The sequence below is a fragment of the Eublepharis macularius genome, chromosome 5, assembly GCF_028583425.1.
Source record: "Eublepharis macularius isolate TG4126 chromosome 5, MPM_Emac_v1.0, whole genome shotgun sequence".
Lineage (NCBI taxonomy): Eukaryota > Metazoa > Chordata > Lepidosauria > Squamata > Eublepharidae > Eublepharis > Eublepharis macularius.
The window spans coordinates 168,581,046-168,603,455 of NC_072794.1; the positions used below are offsets into that span (position 1 = coordinate 168,581,046).

The following is a 22,410-nucleotide window of genomic DNA, read 5'->3' on the forward strand; positions in this document are numbered from 1 at the left end:
GTGTTTCTCAAATTCTCCTTACATTGGTTTTGCGAAAGCCTGTGCTCCTTCTTGTTCTCATTTGGGCAAGACTTCCACTTCTTAAAGGAAGGCGCCTTGTCTTTGCTGGCTTCCTTGACTTTGTTCTTCAGCCATGCTGGCTTCCTCTTGGGTGACTTCTACAGGGGGAAAGGTTTGTGTGGTTTCCCCTTTGTTGTTGCAGCTGCCAATGCAGTGTAGGGGCAAAAGGGCTTCCATATAGCAGGCTTCCCCACAGTCTCTCTGCCCCAGTCTCCCAACAACGGCCATGCCTCCCTCTTATGGGCCACTGGGGATTTTTCATCTTTGAAAAAATAATCTGTAACTATGATATAATGTTATAACAGTGAGATAGATCCAGTTACCTGCCAAGGAGCCTTCCTACATCCTAAGTGGCTCTTCCTTCAACGTAAGTGGCTATTTTTCCATTCGATTTATATACCGCCCTTCAGGACAACTTAATGCCCACTCAGTGCGGTTTTCAAAGTATGTCATTATTATGCCCACAACAAACATCCTGTGAGGTGGGTGGGGCTGAGAGAGTTCCAGAGAGCTGTGACTAGCCCAAGGTCACCCAGTTGGCTTCAAGTGGAGGAGTGGGGAATCAAACCCGGCTCTCCGGATTAGAGTCCTGCTGCTCTTAACCACTACACCAAACTGGCTCTCTGCACCAAACTGGCTTTTAAGAGACACTTAAATTGTAGGATGTGTCCTTAAACTAGAAAAAGACTTCAAACTTGAGCAAAAAGGAAAGGTGGGGTATTAATATTTTAATAATAAACAAATTAATGAATTAACTTTGTTCAGTAGAGTGTTAGGATAGAGGTACCCCAATAGGTGCGCCAGGTTCTCTGAATTCCCAGCTTTCGTTCTTTAAAAAATAAATCTCTGGCCCCTTTCCGTGAGTTGATATGCCATAATGTTATATCAATATAACAATATTCAACTGCCAATTAAAAATAAAACAAAAGGCCCCTTGATGCATCTGACGAAGAGAGCTGTGGTTCTCGAAAACTTATGCTACAATAAAGTTGGTTAGTCTTAAAGGTGCTACTGGACTCTTTTACTATTTTGCAACTACAGACTAACACGGCTAACTCCTCTGGTTCTTTAATAAGTGCCTCCATTTTCCTTGAGTTGATATGCCATAATATCACAATTGCCAATTAAAACAACAAAAAAAGGCCTCTTGATGGTAGGAGGAGGAAATGGCTGCCGTTGGGTCAGGGTCAGGAAAAATGGCTGCCATGTGGGAGGGAAAACCCAACCTTTTCTATCCCCATGGCAACCGTTCAGGTTTTGCAGCAGTCTTTTCGAAAACTTTGGAGCAAAGCAGGTTTAAGAAAGATCTGGGGAAAGCTGGGGAAACCCCATGAGGTGCACGAATGCGCCACAATATTTTGGGAAAGCATTAAAGAAACCCACTTCCCAACAGCGTTGACTGGGCCGATTCCAGATGACTAACCTTAAGTCGCTTCATGCCGCCCTCTTCCGGATCGCGACGGGGAAAATGCGAAATATCGCGTTTCCTCGCGCGAGTTTTGCGCGTCGTCGCGCAAAACTCGCGCGAGGAAACGCGATATTTCGCATTTTCCCCGTCGCGATCCGGAAGAGGGCGGCATGAAGCGATTTAAGGTTAGTCATCTGGAATCGGCCCAGGGCAAATCTCTCATGTGAGGGGAGATAGCTATGAATTTCCTGCGTTGTGCAGGAGGTTGGACTAGATGACCCTTGGGGATACCTTCCAGCTCTGCGTTTCCATGTAGCTGGATGGTCACTTTCATAAGCTATGGTAAACATTTTATCTGAGCCTCCATCGGGGTGGATTTAAGTCATTTCCAAGGCTCACAAAGAGGTTTGATCCTCTTTATTCTCTCCTTCAGCTTCCTTTTCACTACTGTTCAGAGAAATTTGGCTGAAAATAAATTTGGAATCATCTCCAACGGAAAGATGACAAAAGGTGGAGGCGGGGGGGAATCTAGGAAAATGTAAAAGATCATACGACCCCAAAAGAAATGACCCCTTGTTCCCAAAAGATGGGGCTGAATTGTGCTAAAAAGTCAAAAACTTGGCAAATGTTGATATTTACTAGTAAGGTTTTAGGCGGCTCAGTGGGAAATGTCAGAAGTGTTTGTGCCACTTGATATTTGCACTCGTGGCAGAGGAAATGTTCTTTACGTGTAAATGGTGGCGATGATGATCTTTGGGCATTATTTCAAGTACTCATTTGGCTTTGAGATTTACTAGTGAATGTCAAAGGTTTCTGACATTTCCCTTTGGCCCTCTTAAAATCTACCTGCTTTCTTTTAGGAATTGACTACTGGTGAGTTGGGCATATCTAGACTTTGAACATCACTGCTATAGGGCGCATGAAGTTGTTCAACAGTCCCCCCACCACCCTGCTGTATGCACTGCGGTGCTCTGGGCTTCTGGCTCTTGGTAGTAAGTCAAGAGCAAAATTATACAGTGTCACACTTCTCTTTCGTTCTCAAAAGCTCATCCCCTAGAAATCTAGGTGGCCTCTTAAGGTGCAACTGGACTCATTTTACGCATCTCACCAGTAACACTAGTCTGGCATTCTCAAACCGCTCCCTTCAGGAATTTGAAAAAAAATGCTATCCAAGATGCATTTTGAGAACAGGCTACCCTAGAAGAAACAACCGTGGTCCCTCACCGCCACCCATTTTTTGATCCAAAAAGATGGGACTGAATTCAGCTAAAATGTTCACGGTTCCAAAAGACGGGGTCAAGTTGAGCTACCGTCCTCTGCAGGAAGTTCTGAAGTTCCAATAAGATGAATAATCTTTTTCATTTCATTCATATGAACCCCAGAGGACTCTTCGCTCTAGCAATAAACATCTACTAAAGATCCCTGGCCCTAGGGAGGCCCGACTTTTTCATTGACCAGGGCTTTTTCAGTCCTGGCCCCAGCCTGGTGGAACACTCTGTCCAATGAGACCAGGGCTTGACGAGATTTGTTAGCTTTTCGCTGGGCCTGTAAGACGGAGCTGTTCCGCCAGGCATATGGTTGATGTGAGGCGGTGCCCCCTAGCGGGGGGAGTACAACATATGCCCTCCCTACTAGTGACACGTCCACCTCTCATATTTCCCTGCCAAAATGCTCTGGAGATGGAAAAAAAGCTGGTCATCTAGACTATGTGCCGCTGTACATATATGTATTTTAATCTCTGAATTTAAGATGTTTTATGGTTTTAAATTGTATATACTGTGAAAATGATTTTAAACTTGGTTGTAATCCGCCCTGAGCCTGCTGATGTGGGGAGGGCGGAATATAAATAAATAAATAAATAAATAAATAAATAAATAAATTCATATGTCGGCACCTAGTTCTCTGTGTGTTAGCCATTAAACATTTTATTTATTTATTTATTTATTTATTTATTTATTTATTTATTTATTTATTTATTTATTTATTTATTTATTTATTTATTTATTTAGAGTCTGCCTTCCTCCCTGCGATCCAAGGTGGATTAGAACAGTGCAAGTGACAGTATAATATAATTGACAGCTAGGACATTCCTTGAGCAAAGTATAATAGCGAAGAACTGTTGGGACATTCAGGGAAACAGATACAGTAAGGTATGGTAGCAGAACATTTTTGAAGCAAGCACCAAGGTGGAAAATATGTGAAAAAAAGCATAACTAATTTCATAGCATGTTTAGCAATGTGGAAACTGGCCAGTAGGCACGTATCTACATCAGCAGACAGTACCCAATAGTGAAGCATTCAGTCCTCGTCTTGTTGGAAGAAGGGACTGGCGATGTCTCTTGCTCAGACCTTCAGGACTGCTAGCAGAGCAAAGGGAAGGCAACAACCATAGAGCTAGTTTAGATAGATAGGCTGCTATCAGTCTCCTCCCTGCCAGGGGAATTTTCTTCCCTCCTCTCCTCCTCTCTCTCTTCTTCCCTGCATGCACCACGAGAGGCAGCTTGGTGTCTCCTCCTGAGAGAGATGGCCTACTTATAATCTAATGCCATCCTAGCTAGTTAGATCAGTTATTCGTTCTATCTCTCCACTAAACTTATGTAAATATATTTCTTTAGTCAAATAAACAGTTGTTGGTTCTCTAACTTGGGTGAGAGATTTTTGCATGCAGTTTGTTTAGTTAACGTGCCTTAACTAAAGCCCAATACGTCCCTACCAAGGCATCTCTCTCAGGGCCAAGCTACAAGTGACGAATGACACTTGAACGGCAAGTGTATTTCTCCCTGTTCACTTGCCCTCCACTCAATCCACTTGCCGTTCAAGTGTCATTCGTCACTTGTAGCTTGGCCCTCAGATATTTCTTACGACATCGTTCTTGTCTCTATTTCAGCCTCTCACTACGAGACAAGTTGTAGCAAGAAAGCATGATCTTTATCAACTGCTGTTCTTAAAAGAAGCAACCTGGACAGCAGTGGTCAATCCAAAGTGCTACATGATTGTGGGACTTGGCGCACATTACGATACAGAAGCTGCCAAAATGGTTTCCTCTATGCTCTCCTTTTCCTGTCAAGCGACACTTCTAAAAAATAAAACCAAACCAGGGTTTAACACAGGGGTCCCCAACCTTTTTGAGCCTGCGGGCACATTTGGAATTCTGATACAGAGTGGTGGGCACAGCAACAGTATGGCTGCCACAAAATGGCTGCTGCAGGAGATGGAACTAGCCACAAAATGGCTGCTACAGCTTACCCTCAGTCACACAGTGAAGATCTTTGTACTGTGGAAGCCGTTTCTGCCAAAGCAATGTCTTTAAAAATCTGCATCAATCAATACTCCAATGACCAATCAGAAGCTTTGCTGGGCAAAAGCCCACTCCTGCCCCCACCCACTTTCTAAAAACACTTGGAGGACACCAGGAAAGATGTCAGTGGGCGCAATTGTGCCCCCGGGCACCACGTTGGGGACCCCTGGTTTAAAGGTTTAAACCTAATCTGATTTTTCCTCCAAGTCATTTTGCCTGCTGATACTTAAAAATGTAACTAAAGTTTGAGGGTACGTTTTGGAGGCAAGAACCAATGTCAGCAGGTAAAGGAACCCCATACTTTGCTTGGCTGGTCCACTGGGCCATTTCTTTTGCTGGTTTAAAGCTTGCAAAATCCACATGCAGGAGAAGACAATACCACGCTTTGATGCAAAACCTTTAAAAATATTTTTTTTAATTTGACATATTTTACATTCCTTGTGTATTGCTGAGATGGGAAAGGTGAGGCTCAGACATGGCGCTCTCCATGTCTTCCTCAGGGTATGGTTTTGTCTTAAGCAAGATGGAATCACGCCACTGTTCATAAACGAGGGTGTAAATCTCTGCTCTTTTGATCGTGAACCTGTACAAACGGTCAGGCTGGAGGTTGTGGATTTCACACGTGTTGGAGGTGACTGCCATTATTCCACAGTGGATTTTGTCTTGTGGGGCTCGGGGCTCCAGGAGCTTAAAACGGAGTTCGTATTGTTCAACTTGTGGCTGTTGACTGCTGACAAACCACCTGAGACTCACCCAGTCCAGGTGGGCTGCTGATTCCTTCCGATCAAACATCACCGGCATTTTTGTGATAATGACAAGCCTTATGTGTGGGATTTTGGTAACTCCGACGTCGGAGACCAGACGGTGCTTGATGTGCAACCTGCCGGGCACCAGCAGCGCAAGGAAATGATCCATCTGCTCGGACAGACTTGACAACCTTTGCCTGATGACATCCCACCGAGAGAGGAACGTCATCACGTCGTAGGTCTCCAAGAACTGGACCAGCTCCTCCCGCCCTCTCTCCAGCTGTTCCAAAAGTTCAGAGAGGAGTAACAGCTGGATTTTGGTTTGGATGCTCCCCACTTTCTTCATCCTCTGGAACCTCCACGGGTCTATCAGCTGGAACATGGTGGTTGGGAGCATCAAATGGTTCTGATCTCCCAGCGCCAAGTGCTTGGGTAGGATTTCGATGTAATAGGAGCACTTTTTAAGAAGCTCAATCCTCTTGTGGTGGCGTTTGAGCAGGTGCAGGCTCAAGTCGGAGCACAGGAACTCCAGCACAATGTTCTTCCTCTCCGTGTACATGTTCCAGGCGTCGTTCTCCTGCTCCTCTTCGCTGTAAACCATGGTCTGGAGGCTGCTTCCCGTCTTGTTTAAGTAGACATCAATAGTTCCAATGTTCATTATGCCTGGGCTGGAAAGGAACAACAGCAAAGGAAAAGCCAAGTCAGTTATGAATATAGATTTTATACCACTTTTCCGGACATGCTCAAAGAGGTTTCCAAATTGAAAAAAAAAATCACAGATGGCCGTATTCAAACTGAAATCTATCCTTAGACAACAGAATGTACAGAAAAATGGCTTTTGTTCTTTGACTATATTACAGCAAACAACGTACAACCAGAAATCCAACTATACCAAACACTCGGTTTATAAAATTGGCAGATTACTAAACAAAAACTGTTTATGAAGACACAACGGCCCACCGACCATAACTTTCTTAAACAGATTAAGTAACAACAATACATCATAGCACCCTGTCCTTTGAAGATCCACCAAAAATATTGAAACAATAAACACCAAAAGGCCTATCAGTTTCTTCTTGCCCTCCATGCATCTGACAAAGAGAACTGTGAGTCTTGAAAGCTTACGCTACAATAAAGTTGGTTAGTCCTAAAGGTGCTACTGGACTCTTTTTGATTTTGCTACTACAGACTAACACGGCTAACTCCTCAGCATCTATCAGTAATCCGACCACTTTTTGGAACGTTACAAAGACTAAACTCGACATTCATAAATGGAAATGGACACTAACAGTATACCTTTTTTTAAAAAGTTGTTATATATATATGTTATATAATGTTAAGAAAATGGAAACATAAAATTAAAAAAAGAAGAGGTTTCCGGACACGAAATACCCAACAGCTAAAAGTCAATGTCATACCAGCCAACCCAATAAAGGCCAAAATTCAACCCCAAACCCTTTTCAACAGCTGTCTTCTGAACGGCTAAGAAGCACGCCCAAGAGTGGGGCTGCCACATTCAACATTCTGGCTGACGTTAGTTCTTGTAGGGAGGGAATGAAAGCAAGCCTTGATAGAAGTATCATTGGGCCCTTTAGTTCTCAAATGTGAACTTCAGACTTCTTTTTTTGGAAAACTTCATTAGCTTCTCCCCACTTAGCGTTCCTCTCCTCTTCCCCTCTTTCTTTTGTTCCGCTCCTACTTCCCTATGCACTTAGCTGGTAGTTGAGCTGCCTAGGAAAGCAGTATTAATTAATTCATTTGAAACATTTATTAGCTGCCTTTCTCTCTTGCAGGAACTCAAGGTGGCTTACAAGACAAAATAACAATAAAAAATACACTAAAAATGCTTGGAATTTAAAAAAACAGTTTAAGACTGCCAATAAACTAGAAAAAAACCCTGAAGTTAATTAAAAGCAGTCCTAAATAACATCATCTTCAGCTGCATTCTAAAGATTTACTAATAAATTCCGGTGTACTGGAACTCCAAAGGTTCCACAAAAGATTACCAAAAAGTAAATTTAATATTTTTTATATTTTTTGTAAAGTGCACTTTACAAAAAATATAAAAAATATTAAATTTACTTTCCTAGTAATCTTTTGTGGAACGATGGTTGTTGTGGGTTTTCTGGGCTGTATTGCCGTGGTCTTGGCATTGTAGTTCCTGACGTTTCGCCAGCAGCTGTGGCTGGCATCTTCAGAGGTGTAGCACCAAAAGACAGAGATCTCTCAGTGTCAGGAACTACAATGCCAAGACCACGGCAATACAGCCCGGAAAACCCACAACAACCATCGTTCTCCGGCCGTGAAAGCCTTCGACAATACATCTTTTGTGGAACCTTTGGAGTTCCAGTACACCGGAATTTATTAGTAGTTCTTGGCTTCGCTTTCTGGTGTTGTCCCAGTAGTTGTTGGTCTAGCATCCTAAAGATTGGCAAACAAAGAGAGTTACAGTAATCAGCTATGCAAACATTGGAGAATCCCACCCTAACGGACTAACTAATTGAATCAATACAATCCATACAATCTAATAAAGTGCCCAAGTGCAAAGTGCAGTGAATGTAAATATATAAAGACAGAGGTCCAAATCTATATAAATAAAAATATAAAACTGCAATTGTGCCATCCACAGGGCACCTCTGCAAGTTAATTCTGAGTTGTGCAGTCTTCGGATATTAAAGTGCAAAAATGCATTGAGATTAATGCTGCATTCCACCTGCAGCATTAATCTGCTTGGGACCAGAGCCATTCAGCCACTGGCAGCCCTGAGGAACGGAGCACCCTATTCTTCAGCCAGTCATTTCCCCAAAATTCATCACCACCGCCTCTGCTCCATCTCAGACTTGCCTAGTGCATTCCAATACAGTTTGCATTCCACATGTTAGCGGAAAGTACATGTGGCAAAGACCATTCTCACAGGGTTTTTTGGTGCATTGCATTTCCCCTTTCTGTGAATGTGTGCTGTTGGGCACTGGGGCAGGCGTGGGGGAAAGATTAGGGCTGAGTGAAGGTGAAGTAGCAGAATTAGGGTCCTACCAAGAGCAACAGATTTCCACGGAGACCAAGCCAGTGATGAGTTCAAATGTACGCGCTCTTGCACAGACCGGTGTCATTTCAATGAGGTTTTCACCAAACTGCCTTCTGTATTATGCATGCTCTGAACTAATTAGTGTGTGTGGGGGGGGTGCCAATTTTATTTTCTGCCTCAAGCAACAAATATCTTGGGATAACCCCCAGTGTAAGAATCCCAGTCCCGTGGCTGTCTGAGGGACAAACTAGACATGACGGTGTCCTGGGATTGTCAATGAGGGGTTGGGAAATTCCTGGAGATTTGGGGGCAGAGCCGGGAGAACATGGGGAGGTAAAGGACTTCAGCAGGGTATAACATCACAGAGTCCACCCTCCAAAGCAGCCATTTTCTCCAGGGGAACTGCTCTCTGTCCCCTGGAGATCAGTTAAAATTCTGACAGATCTCCTGGCCCCATCTAAAGGTTTAAAAGCAAAATCTCCCACCTAAATTCAGATAAGGCAATGGTATTTTATTGACTTGAATGTATTGAATCATGTTTATTATATGCACTGAGCACTTTGCATATTCTATGCACTTATCAATATATAATATTTTTGCTAACACTGCTTTATCTGAATTTAGGTGGGAGATTTTGCTTTTGAGCTTCTGTATATATCTCCTAGGAGCCTGGTGGCAGAGAGTGGTAAGCTGCAGTACTGCAGCCCAAGCTCTGCTCAAGACCTGAGTTCGATCCTGGCGGAAGCCCGGTTCAAGTCGCCCGCTCAAGGTTGGCTCAGCCTTCCATTGTTCCGAGGTTGGTAAAATGAGTTTCCTGGGGGTAAAGCGTAGATGACTGGGGAAGGCAATGGCAAACCACCCTGTAAAAAGTCTGCCAAGAAAATGATGTGATGCAACGTCCCCCCATGGGTTAGTAATGACTTGGTGCTTGCACAGGGGACTACTTTTACCCTTTATATATCTCCCACAGGAGCCTCTTTTGGGCAGAACACCCATCTAAAGGTTTGGCAACCCTATGATGTCCTAATGACTACCTTGAGACCACCACAGCTATTAAAGAGAGTCGTTTATAAATGCAATGAGGGTCCAGTCCTGATTGTGCCCACAGTACGGTTGGCTGAGGCGTCGTCCCTACCTACTTTATCTTATCAAGTGCCCCCAACAGCCACATCCTCCCCCTGTATGAATATTTTGACATTTGAAGGGGCGCGCTGGGGAGGAAACGAGCACTACGAGGTGCACATGAGCAGGATAAGTCCCTGAGTATTTAAAAATGACTTTAAAATGGAGTTGTCGTCCTTATGGAGGCCACAAGGACACCATCCCATCTGGTCTGGCCCTGACTGTAATGCCATTCTGACTTATAGTCAGGTGGTAGCATGCACCTTCTTTCGGGCTCCTGGCAGCACAGAGGCATATAAGCGTCTGCTTCAGAGTAAAGCAGGACTCCTGATCTGGAGGAAGTCTAAAAACAAAATGTCACAACCCAGCAGGCCGCATGTTATGTGGCTGTCACAAATTTAAGCGAGTTATGCTATCATGCAAATATGACAGAGGAGATACCCATTCACGACACAAAGGCTATTTGCTAGAAGCCGAAGTGGCAGCCATTTATTTACCACTCCTAGCTGCAAAGTTGTGCGAGGGAAGGCAGTGGCTGGGCTAGGCGGGCAGGACAAGGTAGGAAGGGTTGAATTCTGTGAACAGTATTCATTTATTTATGTATTTATTTACTTCACTTATACTTCACCTTGCTTCCCAGTGGGAACCCAAAGAGGCTTATATCAGTCTCCTTTCCTCCATTTTATCTTCACAACAACCTTGTGAGGTAGGTTAGGCTGAGAGGGTGTGACTGGCCCAAGAGCCAGTTTGGTGTAGTGGTTAAGAGCGCAGGACTCTAATCTGGAGAACCGGGTTTGATTCCTCACTCCTCCATTTGAAGCCAGCTGGGTGTCAGTCACAGCTCTCTCAGAGCTCTCTCAGCCCCGCTTACTTCAAAGGGTGTTTTGTTGTGGGGATAATAATAGCATACTTTGTAAACCGCTCTGAGTGGGTGTTAAAGTCATCCTGAAGGGTGGTATATAAATCGAATGTTATTATTATTATTATTTAAAGGTCACCTAGCGACCTTACATGGCAGAATGGGGATTCGAACCTGGGGCTCCCAGATTGTATTTGGACACTAACCACAAAGCGATGGGCAAGTGAAGTTTATCGGCCTGTTCTTTCAGTGCCTTTCCATTCTCCAAGATTTCAGCTTTTTTTACAAATATGAAGGACACAGACATGTCCCCTTTTAACAACCCAACATAGGATTCTTTGCAAGCTAACTGGGTACACTACCAGTAAACTAGTACCTGTGACTTAAACAGGTTAGTGCACTACTATCTCAGTAAAACCTACAACTCTGTATAGTAACTTATTATGACCATCACTTCATATTGTGGATGAGGGCTTGAGACATTTGAACAGTATGTTGAGGCCCAAGGTTGCCAACTCTGGTCTGTTAAATTCCTGGAGACTGGGAGGGGGGTGGATCCTAGGGAGGGTGGAGCTTAGGGGAAGGGACGGCACTCAGCAGCAATGTGATGCCATAGAGTCCCCCCTCCAAAGCTGTAGTTTCCTCCAGGGCATTAGGGTTGCCAGCCTCCAGGTGGTGGCTGGAGATCTCCCGGAATTAGAACTGATCTCCAGGCAGCAGAGATCAACTCCCCTGGGGAAAACGGCTGCTTTGGAGGGGGGACTCTAGGGCATTATATCCAGCTGAGGTCCCAAGCCTTCCCCTCCACTTCCAAAATCTCCAGCAATTTCCCCACCGGGAGCTGGCAACCCTAGGGGACCTGTTGTCAAGAGCTGAGTAATAACTGTGGGAGAACTCCAGGTACCACCTGGAGGTTGGCAACGCTAAAATTTCTGCCCACCCTCCAGCCCAGGGGCTCCTGCTGCAGTCAGGCCGACGGAGCATGCCCCCCCCCCCCAATTCCCCCTCTTTCCACCCAATAGGGATTCCCCTTCCCCACTGAAGCCCCTTCTCCTTGCAGGGGGGGGGGGCTTAGGGGTAGCCCCTCCACGGGCTCAGGGATGGAAAGAAGTGGGGGCAGCCCCCCTCAAGCCCCCCCCCCCGCTAAGGGCTCCCCCTGCGCTTCCTCGCCCGGGGCTACCTCTGGCTGAGCATGGTTGGTCCGTTCCGGGGTAGCTGCTCGCCCTCTACCCCCACTGCCCGCCCGGGGTCGGCGCTACGGGGAAGCCTGGCCGGTCGCCCGGGCAACCCTCATTGTCCTCGACAGCGCGTTCTGGAGCCTGGAAGCCCCGGAGGGGAGAGACCCTCGAGGGGGGCAGGAAGAAGTTGGGTGCGTGTGGGGAGGGGCTCAGAGCTGGCTGGGGTGATGGGGAAGATTGGGGGTGCGGGAGGGGAGAGGGTGGGGTATGGGGCCATGGGGTTGCCAGCTCCAGGTCGGGAAATTCCTAGACATTTGGGAGGTAGAGCCTGGACACAGTGAAATTTGGGGAGGGGGTTATAATGCCATAGAGTGTCCCCTCCAAAGCAGCCATTGCCTCCAGGGGATCAGATCGCTGTGCCCTAGAAATAACTAGTAATCCCGGGAGATCTCCAGGCCCCACCTGGAGGTTGGCAACCGTACTTCCAGGGCAACCCTCTTTCCAGGGGAACTGATGTCTGTCATCAGGAGATCAGATGTAATTGCAGGAGCTCTCTAGCCGCTACCTGCAGGTTGGCAACCTGAGCCAGGAGAAGGTTGGGAGACAAAATGTGAGGAGAGGTATGAAGGTTGCCAGCTCCAGATTGGGAAATTCCTGGAGATTTGGGGATGGGCCCAGTGTGGGTGAATTTTGCGGAGGGGGCTTAGCAGGGAATGTGACCACAGAGGCCACCCTCGAAAGCAGGGGGACTGGTCACTATAGCCTGGAGTTCAGCTGTAATTTCATGAGACCTGACCTGGAGGTTGGCAAGCATAGGTTGGATGGATGTAGGAGGGAAAGTGTGGGGTGAGATTGAGCAAGGGAATTGGGGTGTGTGTGTGTTAGGGAGGCAAAAGAGGAAACGAATGGACAGTTTCAGGGTGAGGAGCCAGATGAGTGAGTGAAAGAATTGAGGGTGAGTGAGCAGGGAGGAAGGAGGGGGGGGCAAAGGTATTCAGGGAGTTATTTATATTTTGGCCTTCTTCCATGTGTGGGATGAAGCTGCTGTAGCATAGTCGTTAAGTGGTTCAGCTGCAGATCAGCAGTCTACAGGTTCAAATCCCACTTCTGCCCAGAGCTCAGTAGATAGCCTTGGGGAAGCTAGTTATTATTATTATTATTAACCTTCCCAACAACCTTATGAGAGAGATACCTGTTTGCCCCCCACCCCCATATCAGTGGGTGGGAGGGAGAATTTGTGGCTGGGAAAAAAGCCCAGGCTGGGTAGGGGAGTTTAATATTCCCTTTCCTTCAGAGACTTTGGAATTAGTTGCATCCTTGTTCTTTTTTTAATGTTACATTCTAGGGCTCACTGTTGTTCTCAGCATTAAAGGATACTGTGGTGGTTTTGATATTTGAGGAAGGGATACGGTCCTTTAATACCAGAGCTCTTATGGAACCGCCGAGCATCCAGCAATCTTGATCTATAGATAAGTTAACTGGATGGCATAGCTCTGTGAGCTGCTCATGTTATTTGCTTTTTGGATTTTTGTTTTCTAGCTGGAAACTCAGCCAAAAATTGTGTCTCTGTAAAGTCTGGCTTTATCTAGATGCATTTTTATCCCGCCTGACTTTCAAGGAGCTCAGTGCAACTTTTCCCCCCTTTCCATTCTGTCTTTATAACAACCCTGTGAGGTAGGCTAGCATGGCCCAATGTCACTTGATGATCTTTATGGCCAGAATGCAACACCCCTCTAATTCTTCTGGTCCTCTCCATGGATCCAGTTCTTTAGCAGAAACTTTCCCGAATTCAGCTAGGAGCCCAAGCCTATGTCTGTTTACTCAGAAGTAACCCCCACTGCATATAATGGGGCTTATTCCTCTGTAAGAGACTAGGAGTCATATAACCTATTCCTATGCCTGTTTACTCCAGAGAAAGCCCATTGCATCTAATAGGGATTATTCGCTAGTAAGATTGCAGGTAGCCATACTGGTCCAGATAAAAACCCAACACAAAAGCCACGTGACCCTTTTATTAGGGCCAACCAAAATAACACAAAAATATTGTGCAAGCTTTTGAGTTGCTTCCAGAATGCTTCATCAGGATGTTGAAAATTAAAAAGAGGAGGGGGGGGGAGAGAAGGAGGTTTTAGGCCCCAATCCTTGTCTGCAGTTTGTTGTGCATCCCTGAAAAGGTTTGGTAGTTCTAGATGGAGCCAGTACCAAGATGCGAGTTCAGGGATTAAGAAGAGAAAATGACAGCCTCTAATTGAAAATATAATCGCCAGGAGCGGATCAACATTTTCTCTAGCATCTGCCGAGAAACAAAATGCTTTTGTTACTAAGAAACGCGATGAGTAAATAGAAGAGTCTGTAGACTGGCTTGCCCATCCACAGATCTGTGAACACAACAGTGTCTTTGCCTCCCCCCCCCCCGCCCCAACAGATAAATGGCAGGGGGAAGGAAAGAGATACTTCATTTGTCTGTACTGTCCTTTTTCAACAGGAGAGGATGTGGAGTCACACAAATATTGTGATGCCCTGTGCACAGAGTCCTAGACTTTCACCACCCTTTGCTAGATTCAGGGAATTTTGTGCCATCTGCCCTCCATCAAAGCCTCTGTGGAAAGGGCAGTTTGTGCAAAAAAGCCTGTTTTTGTGTGCAAATTGTCCTTTTGTGCAAGGCAGGTTACGTCCTGCCTTGCAGCTTGGTCAATGCATCCTTTTTCCCACAAGAGGGCAGCCGAACCACTTGCTTTGGTACCAAATTGACTTCTCTCAAACCCACTTACTCCAGGGAATTAGGAACCGGCATCAATATTAATGTTTTCGTGGCTTGGGGCTCACGGAAAGCAAACGCAGCGACTGGAGCAGAAATGAAGCTTTACATCATGTTGAAATTCAATTTGTTGTACAAAAACGAGTGTTTTCCACTGTGGATTTTACACGCTAGAACTGAAACGCAACCAAAATGGATTTCTGCTCAGGTTAAATTATTAGCGTATCGAGAACACGTAATCGAGAGAATTAGACAGATTTATTGGATTGGTCAGTCTGGGGCCAGCAGCCTTGATACTTGAATGAAAACTCCATGTTCTGCGGCAGTCTACCTCTGAATAACGCATGTTTGGGATAGACAGGCAGGGGAAGTCAGCTCTAGGTTGGGAAGTACCTGGAGAGTGGAGTGGAGAAACTTGGTAATGGATTTTTGCAGTCTATTTTTTGATGGAAAATGGTCTTGTCTTACTACCTTTCTTCATCCTTTCTGTCTCACATATATGAACTGATGAAGCTGCCATTTACTGAAGGTCGGTATTATCTACATTGACCGGAAGTGGCTCTCCAAGACACTACACACAAATCTGCCATCCACGCTAAAAAGCATTTCCACGTGGCAACCTTCCACGTGGGTGGCCATAACATTCCCATGCAGCTTATGATGCTCTTCGGCCCTGTTTGCGCAAAGAGTCTCCATGCCAACGCTGCCAGGAATATGACGTGGATATGTGGAGGAGATTTTCCACGCAACTGGATCAGTTGGGCTGCCTCTGCAGAGCACAGATGATTCTCCTGTTCTCTTGCTCTTCCCCTCCCTCCTGCATTTTTATCTTACCCTTCGTTCCGTGAGCTCAGGGCAGTGTTTACGGTTGTACCTTCTCCATTTTATGTCACAAGCTGGCCCTGAGATGCTGGTACTGTCCTTACATTGTGCAATAAAAATCTAAAAGGGTGCAGAATGTTGCTGTACCTCGGGCTTTATAGGGCTTTATAGGGAAAACAGGTAGCTGCTACTGCGGCTGTCAAAATTAATAATCCTGTTGGAAAGGCCTGTTTGGAGGAGGAAGGTTCCTTGAAGGTTCCTTTCCTCTTCAGCTATGGTTCCTGCTTCACTTAGTAAAGAGTCCAGTAGCACCTTTAAGACTAACCAACTTTACTGTAGCATAAGCTTTCGAGAACCACAGCTCTCTTCGTCAGATGCATCTGGTGAAGAGAACTGTGGTTTTCGAAAGCTTATGCTAAAGGTGGTTAAAGGTGCTACTGGACTCTACTATTTACTACTACAGACTAACACGGCTAACTGCTCTGTATCTATGCTTGACCTAGGAGAAGGATATGATAAATAAATCGTATGTTGGCCCCAGAAACCTAATGAAAGGATTCCATGTTTGGGCCATTAGCACAGTCTATTGTTTAGCAGTGAAAGTGTGATCATAGGTGGTTGTGAGCTGGTTCTGCTAGCTGGTGTGTACAGGAGAGAAAATAACAAAGCATACACTTGTTTATGTTTAGAAAGGAAACAAGAGTTCTTTATTGTAGGAACTCCATACTTTGATAGGAAAGGAGGAGAGACAGATCCTAACTACCTATCTAGTCTAATGATGGACATGGATGCTAGGACAAGTCCTGCATCCGTGCTTCCAAGATGGAAGGAGGAGAAGGAGAGAGATGGTGCCTGGAAGGAAGCCAGGAAGAGTGAGAGGAAGGATGTCACGAGGAGGAAGTTCAGGGGCACCGTCAAGATTTTGATGCAATTCTGTTGTTCTGTCTGGCAAGCATTTATTTTAAATGGGGGGGGGGGGCTGTGCACAGGCTGACATCAGCTTATCCCACCCTGCCTCTCTGAGAAAGGATCACTTCTTCTGGAATGCAAATGCAAAAAAGATGTAGGGGGCTAGAGAGCAGGTCTCACCGGCCCCCTTTGCTAACAAGGATGGCTTCCGTTGCGCACAAGCTGTGTGCCACCAGCCCACACGCTTGGCCCTTCTACTCCCGGAGCACCTGGGAGAGAGACATTTCCTTCTATTTCTGAGCTGTCCGCCCACCCTGCGTATTCTTCCCCCACGTGCATGTTAGTCAGTACCAAAGCTCTCGAGGCTCTTCACCTCCAACCCACGGCTCAGGCACAACCCCATTCAGTGTAGCTTGAGCTATACTCCGTCCGCCCCCTCTATCCCCCAAGCAAATGGAATATCGAGCATTTCTGTGAACGCATACAGACGCCAGAGCGTCTAAATGCAGTGGAGACATCTGGGGTGACCTTTGATGATATGGGGTGGGTGGGGGGACGGGGAGATGAAGCAAAGCGCAATTGATGGGAGTGGGTGGGAGAGGGGAGAAGAAGAATGACGTTCAACGTAGCACAAGGGTTGGTTTTTAGAGGGGTTGCATTCCAGGGGGATACATGATGAGCTCGTGCGATCTCAGTTGCTTTAAATTCATTTGAATAGAAGAAGAAGAAGAAGAAGAAGAAGAAGAAGAAGAAGAAGAAGAAGAAGAAGAAGAGTTGGTTTTATATGCTACCTTTCACTACCCAAAGGAGTCTTGGAGGGGCTTACAATCACCTTCCCTTCTTCTCCCCACAACAATCACCCTGTGAGGTGGGTGGGGCTGAGAGAGCTCTGAGAGAGCTGAGACTGACCCAAGGTCACCCAGCTGGCTTCAAGCAGGGGAGTGGGGAATCAAATCCAGTTCTTCAGATTAGAGTCCTGCCGCTCTTAACCACTACACCAAACTGGCTCTATAAATGTTATGCACTCACACAAAATGTAAGGGTCCGTCTGTCTCCCCCTCCTTGCTCCTACACAACCCACTCCACCCTCTGACTGGACTTCCCTTATATCCTGGCTGCGGGGCTTTCTTTGCTGATTGCCCCAGGCAGCCTCACCTGGTCCTTGCTACTCCCTTCTAGCCAGCTTGCAGGTTGGGGTGTGGCCCTGTGCTGCCCTTCCTCCCCTGCCGGTAAAGTTGCTGGCTGGCTGTCCCTCTTTCCTGTGCCTTCTTCCTCAGGCCTGGTCCCCTCCTGTCTGCCCCCATTCTCCCTGCCTGGGCTCTTAGCCTCCCACCGGAGGGTGGGGCTAGCTGGCTTCCACCTGCCCGTCTGACCCTCTGTGCCTTGGGTGCTTCTTTCCCCCCCTCTGTTCCTGGCCTGTTCGGGACCTGAGTGACTGTCAGGCAGCTGGGTAGCTGTCCCCCACCTGCCTCCCATCCCCTCCTCCTGGTAAGTCCGGGGACTGAGCCTCAGACCCCGGACAATATTAGTCTGTCTCTAGCAGCAGAAAATGGCAAGACTCCAGTAGCACCTATAAGACTAACAAAATTTGTGGTAGGGTAGGAGCTTTCGTGAGTCACAGTTCACTTCTTCAGGTAAGTATTTTTATTCTTCAGATGAGTTCGTTATATTCAATATTTTAAAATATGTTCTTACTTTTGTTCCAAACCCTGCAGATTTATGTGGAACAAAATCTATTACTAGCTGCTGGCATTTGATAAAGGAAGTAAAACAAATATCCCATTAAAAATTTGTTCATATCCAATAGAGCAGCCTGTATAGCCCTGCAGGCCTTGACATGCGTAGCCCAGGTGAGCCTGACCTCGTTAGATTTCAGAAGCTAAGCTGGGTTGGCCTTGGTTAGTAACTGGATGGGAGAATCATAGAGTTGGAAGGGGCCATAGAGACCATCTAGTCCAACCCCCCTGCCCAGTGCATGATCAGCCTAAAGCATCTCACAAATATTCACCCAGCCTCTTCTTGAAAACTGCCAGTGAAGGGGAGCTCACTGTCAGGTTCAGAATGCTTCCCTATATGTTGTAACCAAAGAGACTCCATTTTAATTCTTTTAGTGTTCTGAGTGCTTTCTTCACAGGTGCCAAGACGTTCCCTAGCAGCTATCTCTCAGAAGAGGAATGTTTTGGCTACAGCTTTTCCAGCCCTGGGAAACTTTCACTTTCTCAGCTTCAAAGGGATTGTTTTGAGAACTATGGGGGGAGGCTGGGCCTACTGGGTCTTGATACTTTGTACTGTATTCTGTGCCTCTCATTCGTAACAATACACGTGTACCAGCCCAGATATTGCATCTGGGCCAGTGGACTATAATGGTTGCTTTTTTCAGTAAATCTTTTGAAAACAACGGACTCTTGTCTGATTGCAGAAGGTAGTCTGGATACAACTATTATTTAGCCACAGATCTGACACTCACCACCTCCCTAGGCAGCTGATTCCACCTTTGAACTACTCTAACTGTGACAAAGTTTTTCCTAATATCCAGCTGGTACCTTTGTGCATGTAATTTAAGCACAAAGGTACCGGCTGGATATTAGGAAGAACTTTGTCACGGTCAGAGTAGTTCTCCAAGGAAGACCTCCAAGGAAGACCAGGGTTGCAGAAGCAGGCAATGGCAAACCACCTCTGTTAGTCTCTTGCCTTGAAAACCCCACCATGGGTTGCCATACGTTGGCTATGACTTGATGGCACTCTCCACCACCACATAGCCCTGCTTAGCCCAGGCTCGAAAGCTAAGCGGAGTTGGCCATGGTCAGTGCTTGGATATGAGACCTCCAAGGAAGACCAGGGTTGCAGAAGCAGGCAATGGCAAACCACCTCTGTGAGTCTCTTGCCTGGAACGCACTGTAACTAAAATCACCGTGAGTCAATTGCAACTTGATGGCACATTCTTCTGGCGATCCAGTGTCAAACAGCTGCAATCAGGGCCGGTGTGTCCATTGAGGCCAGGTAGGCGGTGGCCTCAGGGCGCGAGGGCACCGGAGGGGCACCGGAGGGGGTGTCGGGGGTGGAGGCGCGCGCCGTGGAGCTGGTGTGGCTGGGCCGCAGCTGCTGCAGCCAGCCAGCCCCGTGCCGCCGCCGCCACAAGTCCCCAGCTGCTGCTGGGGCGGAGCGCGGAGCAGCCTCCACCCGCCACCCCAGCCATCCACCGGCCAATGCCCCCGGCTTACGCTGCGTGATGACGTCATCACGCGATGACATCATCACACGATGACGTCATCACGTGGTCTGTGGGGGGGGGGGGTGGCCGCAGGCGCCAGAAACCCTGACGCCAGCAGTGGCTGCAACAAGATCTTAAAACCTGAGTGCCTCGTCCACTTCATGTTTAGCTGCTGGAGCTTCTAAGAATGCCTCCCCGAAGCGGAGCAGCTTTTATCTCATGGCCCGTTTAAGTCTTATTTATATTTATTTACATATTGGATTATATCCTGCCCGCCCTGCATATTATAACAATGACAACAATATATAAATACTATAAAATACTATAAAATATAACTTAAAACCATATACAACAATAAAACACAGCCTAACAAGGACCTCTAAGATGTGGCAGAACATATCACGGTGGGTAGGCACAACAGAACTCAGTTAGGCTTCGGAAGCGGAGCAGACCAGGCGAGGGGCCAGCAGAATAGTTGGCAGCGTCCCTGCAGTGTGGGTAGTGTAGTTGCGGAGTTTGCAGGTCTTTCACTGGGACTTGCCCGAGAAACATCAAGTGATGCTGTAGGCAAGACCCGTCTCCCGTCCTAACTCTCTGAATGGCACCCTGAGTCTGCCGTAGGAGGCCTCCGCTTCATCGCACGTCATAGAAGGACCACCTCTGAATGCTACAATGTCTGCTGCTCTTCTAGCATTGCTTAGTTTGGAAATGAGCGGTGATGGAGACTGAGGGCTGTCAGGAAAATATTCTCATCTTTCTCTGTGCACGAGCTGTTTAGGGTTACTCATTTGTTATGGGGAATTTTATTTATTTATTTATTTGCATTTCTAGACCGCCTTCCCCATCCGATGGGCTCAGGGCGGTGTGACAACATACAATTAATAGCATACAGTTTAAAAACAATAAAAACATTATGAATAAACATTAAAACACTATTCCATATACAATAAAAATTTCTCAATTGGCAGATATAAATATTAAAATACAGCATTTTAGGCACAGGGCTTGGCTCTTGCATCCTGCCCTGCGTCACACTTTATGAGCTCCTGCATGGGTGGTGGACGGTCTTCAGCGGTATGGCCGGTGAGAGGACAGCCTAGCCTCCACCAAATGCCTGGTGGAGCACCTCCATCTTGCAGGCCCAGCGGAAAGATCACAAATCCCGCCAGGCCCGAGTTTCCTCAGACAGAGAGTTCCACCAGGTCGGAGCCAGGACCGAAAAGGCCCTGGCTCTGGTAGAGGCCAGACGGACCTCCCTGGGGCCAGGGACCATCAGCAACTGCTTATTAGCTGATCAAAGCGACCTCCGGGGAACATATGGGGAGAAGCGGTCCCGAAGGTATGCTGGGCCCAGTCCGCATAGGGCTTTGTAGGTCAACACCAGAACCTTGAATCAGACCTGGTACTCAACTGGTAACCAGTGCAGCCGACGGAGGATGGGTATTATATGTGCCGTGATTGGAGCTCTGGCAACCACTCGTGCAGCTGCATTCTGAACCAGCTGCAGTTTCCGGATCAAGCCCAAGGGAAGCCCCGTGTAGAGCGAGTTAGTAGTCTAATCTGGAGGTGACCGTTGCCTGGATCACTGTCGTAAGGTCATGGGTTGATAAGTAAGGGACAAGTTGTGCCTCCATAGACAGGGAAGCATCCAGGACCACCCCCAGGCTCCTCACTCTCGACACTGGTGTAAGTGGCGCTCCATCGAGAGCGGGGAGCCGGAGTCCCGCACTCATGGACCCCAGACCCACATGCAGGACCTCCGTCTTCGAGGGATTCAGTCTCAGCTGACTGCGTGCGATCAAAGGCTCTCTCTTCTTTGCCTTTCCATCCCATGTTCTTGTCTTTGGCCCTGGCTTCCACACCCAACCTGGCCTCCAACGGCTTGTCCAAATAAGACCTAGGTATAGACAGATGCATCCTTGCACACTGAGCACTGAATGCAGCATAGGGACTGGCCACGTCACTCAGAGATGGAAAAGACAGCTTGACTAATAGCATCAGCTTTTCCGTGAGCAGCTTTGGGAGCATAAACACCTATCAGAGAGACCACAAGTACTGCTTTCGCTCCACAGACATTGCCATTATCTTTAAAACTGACAGTTTGAAACATGTATCGGGATGCTGCTGGGGCGGAGGAGCATTCTTCATAAGCTGCACATGCCACTGCGATGCGGTAGGTTTCTTTAGCTCGTGCATACAAACCTGTCTTTTTTTTAACATCCAGAGGAGTTCGCCATGTTAGTCTGTAGTCGCCAAATAGTAAAGAGTCCGGTAGCACCTTTAAGACTAACCAACTTTATTGTAACATAAGCTTTCGAGAACCACAGCTCTCTTCGTCAGATGCATCTGACGAAGAGAGCTGTGGTTCTCGAAAGCTTATGCTACAATAAAATTGGTTAGTGTCAGGGCTTGCCACAGCCACCGCTGGGCGAGGCACTGGGCGGTCTGCTCCTGATGTCAAAGGGGGGCCAGGGATTCTGCGGGACCCTGCTCTGTGGATGGAGGGGCGGTGTACATCACCCAGACTCCCTCTCACTCCACTCGCTGGCCCACTCAACCTGTGCCACTCACTCCCCTTGGTCTCTGCCATCTCCTCCTCCTTCATCCACTCTCCTTGCCCCCGCCTTCTCGCACTCCCCAGGCCTGGCTATTGCCTTCTAGCTGGTGTATAAGCTGGGGCGTGGTTCTGGGCTGTTGGGACTGCTTCTCCTCATCAGGTAAGGGCTCTGCTTGGGCAGCTGCTGGGTCACTATTTCCCCTGCCCTTGCCTTCTCCCTCTACTTTGCCCAGCCCCCAGATGCATCTAACAAAGAGACCTGTGGTTCTCGAAAGCTTATACTACAGTAAAGTTGGTTAGTCTTAAAGGTGCTACTGGACTCTTTTCTGTTTTGAGTAGGGAAGGATTAACTGCCTCTCCCTGCCCTCTGATCTTGAGCTATAAATCCGAAATCTTCCGAATTCTCCTATGCAGACAAGAAGCAGCATCCAGGATTTAGAAGGCCATTTTTGGCAAC

At 47.1% G+C, this 22,410-nt stretch overlaps 1 protein-coding gene across 1 annotated transcript; it reads right to left on the reverse strand.

Moving 5' to 3' along the window:
- Window positions 1-5,195: 5,195 nt before the first annotated feature.
- On the reverse strand, window positions 5,196-19,424 carry FNDC11 (fibronectin type III domain containing 11). The gene is made up of 2 exons (XM_054980465.1): window positions 19,407-19,424; window positions 5,196-6,254 (listed from the first exon to the last, which is right to left on the reverse strand). The coding sequence occupies exons 1-2, from the start codon at window positions 19,422-19,424 to the stop codon at window positions 5,196-5,198; spliced, it is 1,077 nt and encodes a 358-aa protein (XP_054836440.1).
- Between the last annotated feature and the right edge of the window lie 2,986 nt (window positions 19,425-22,410).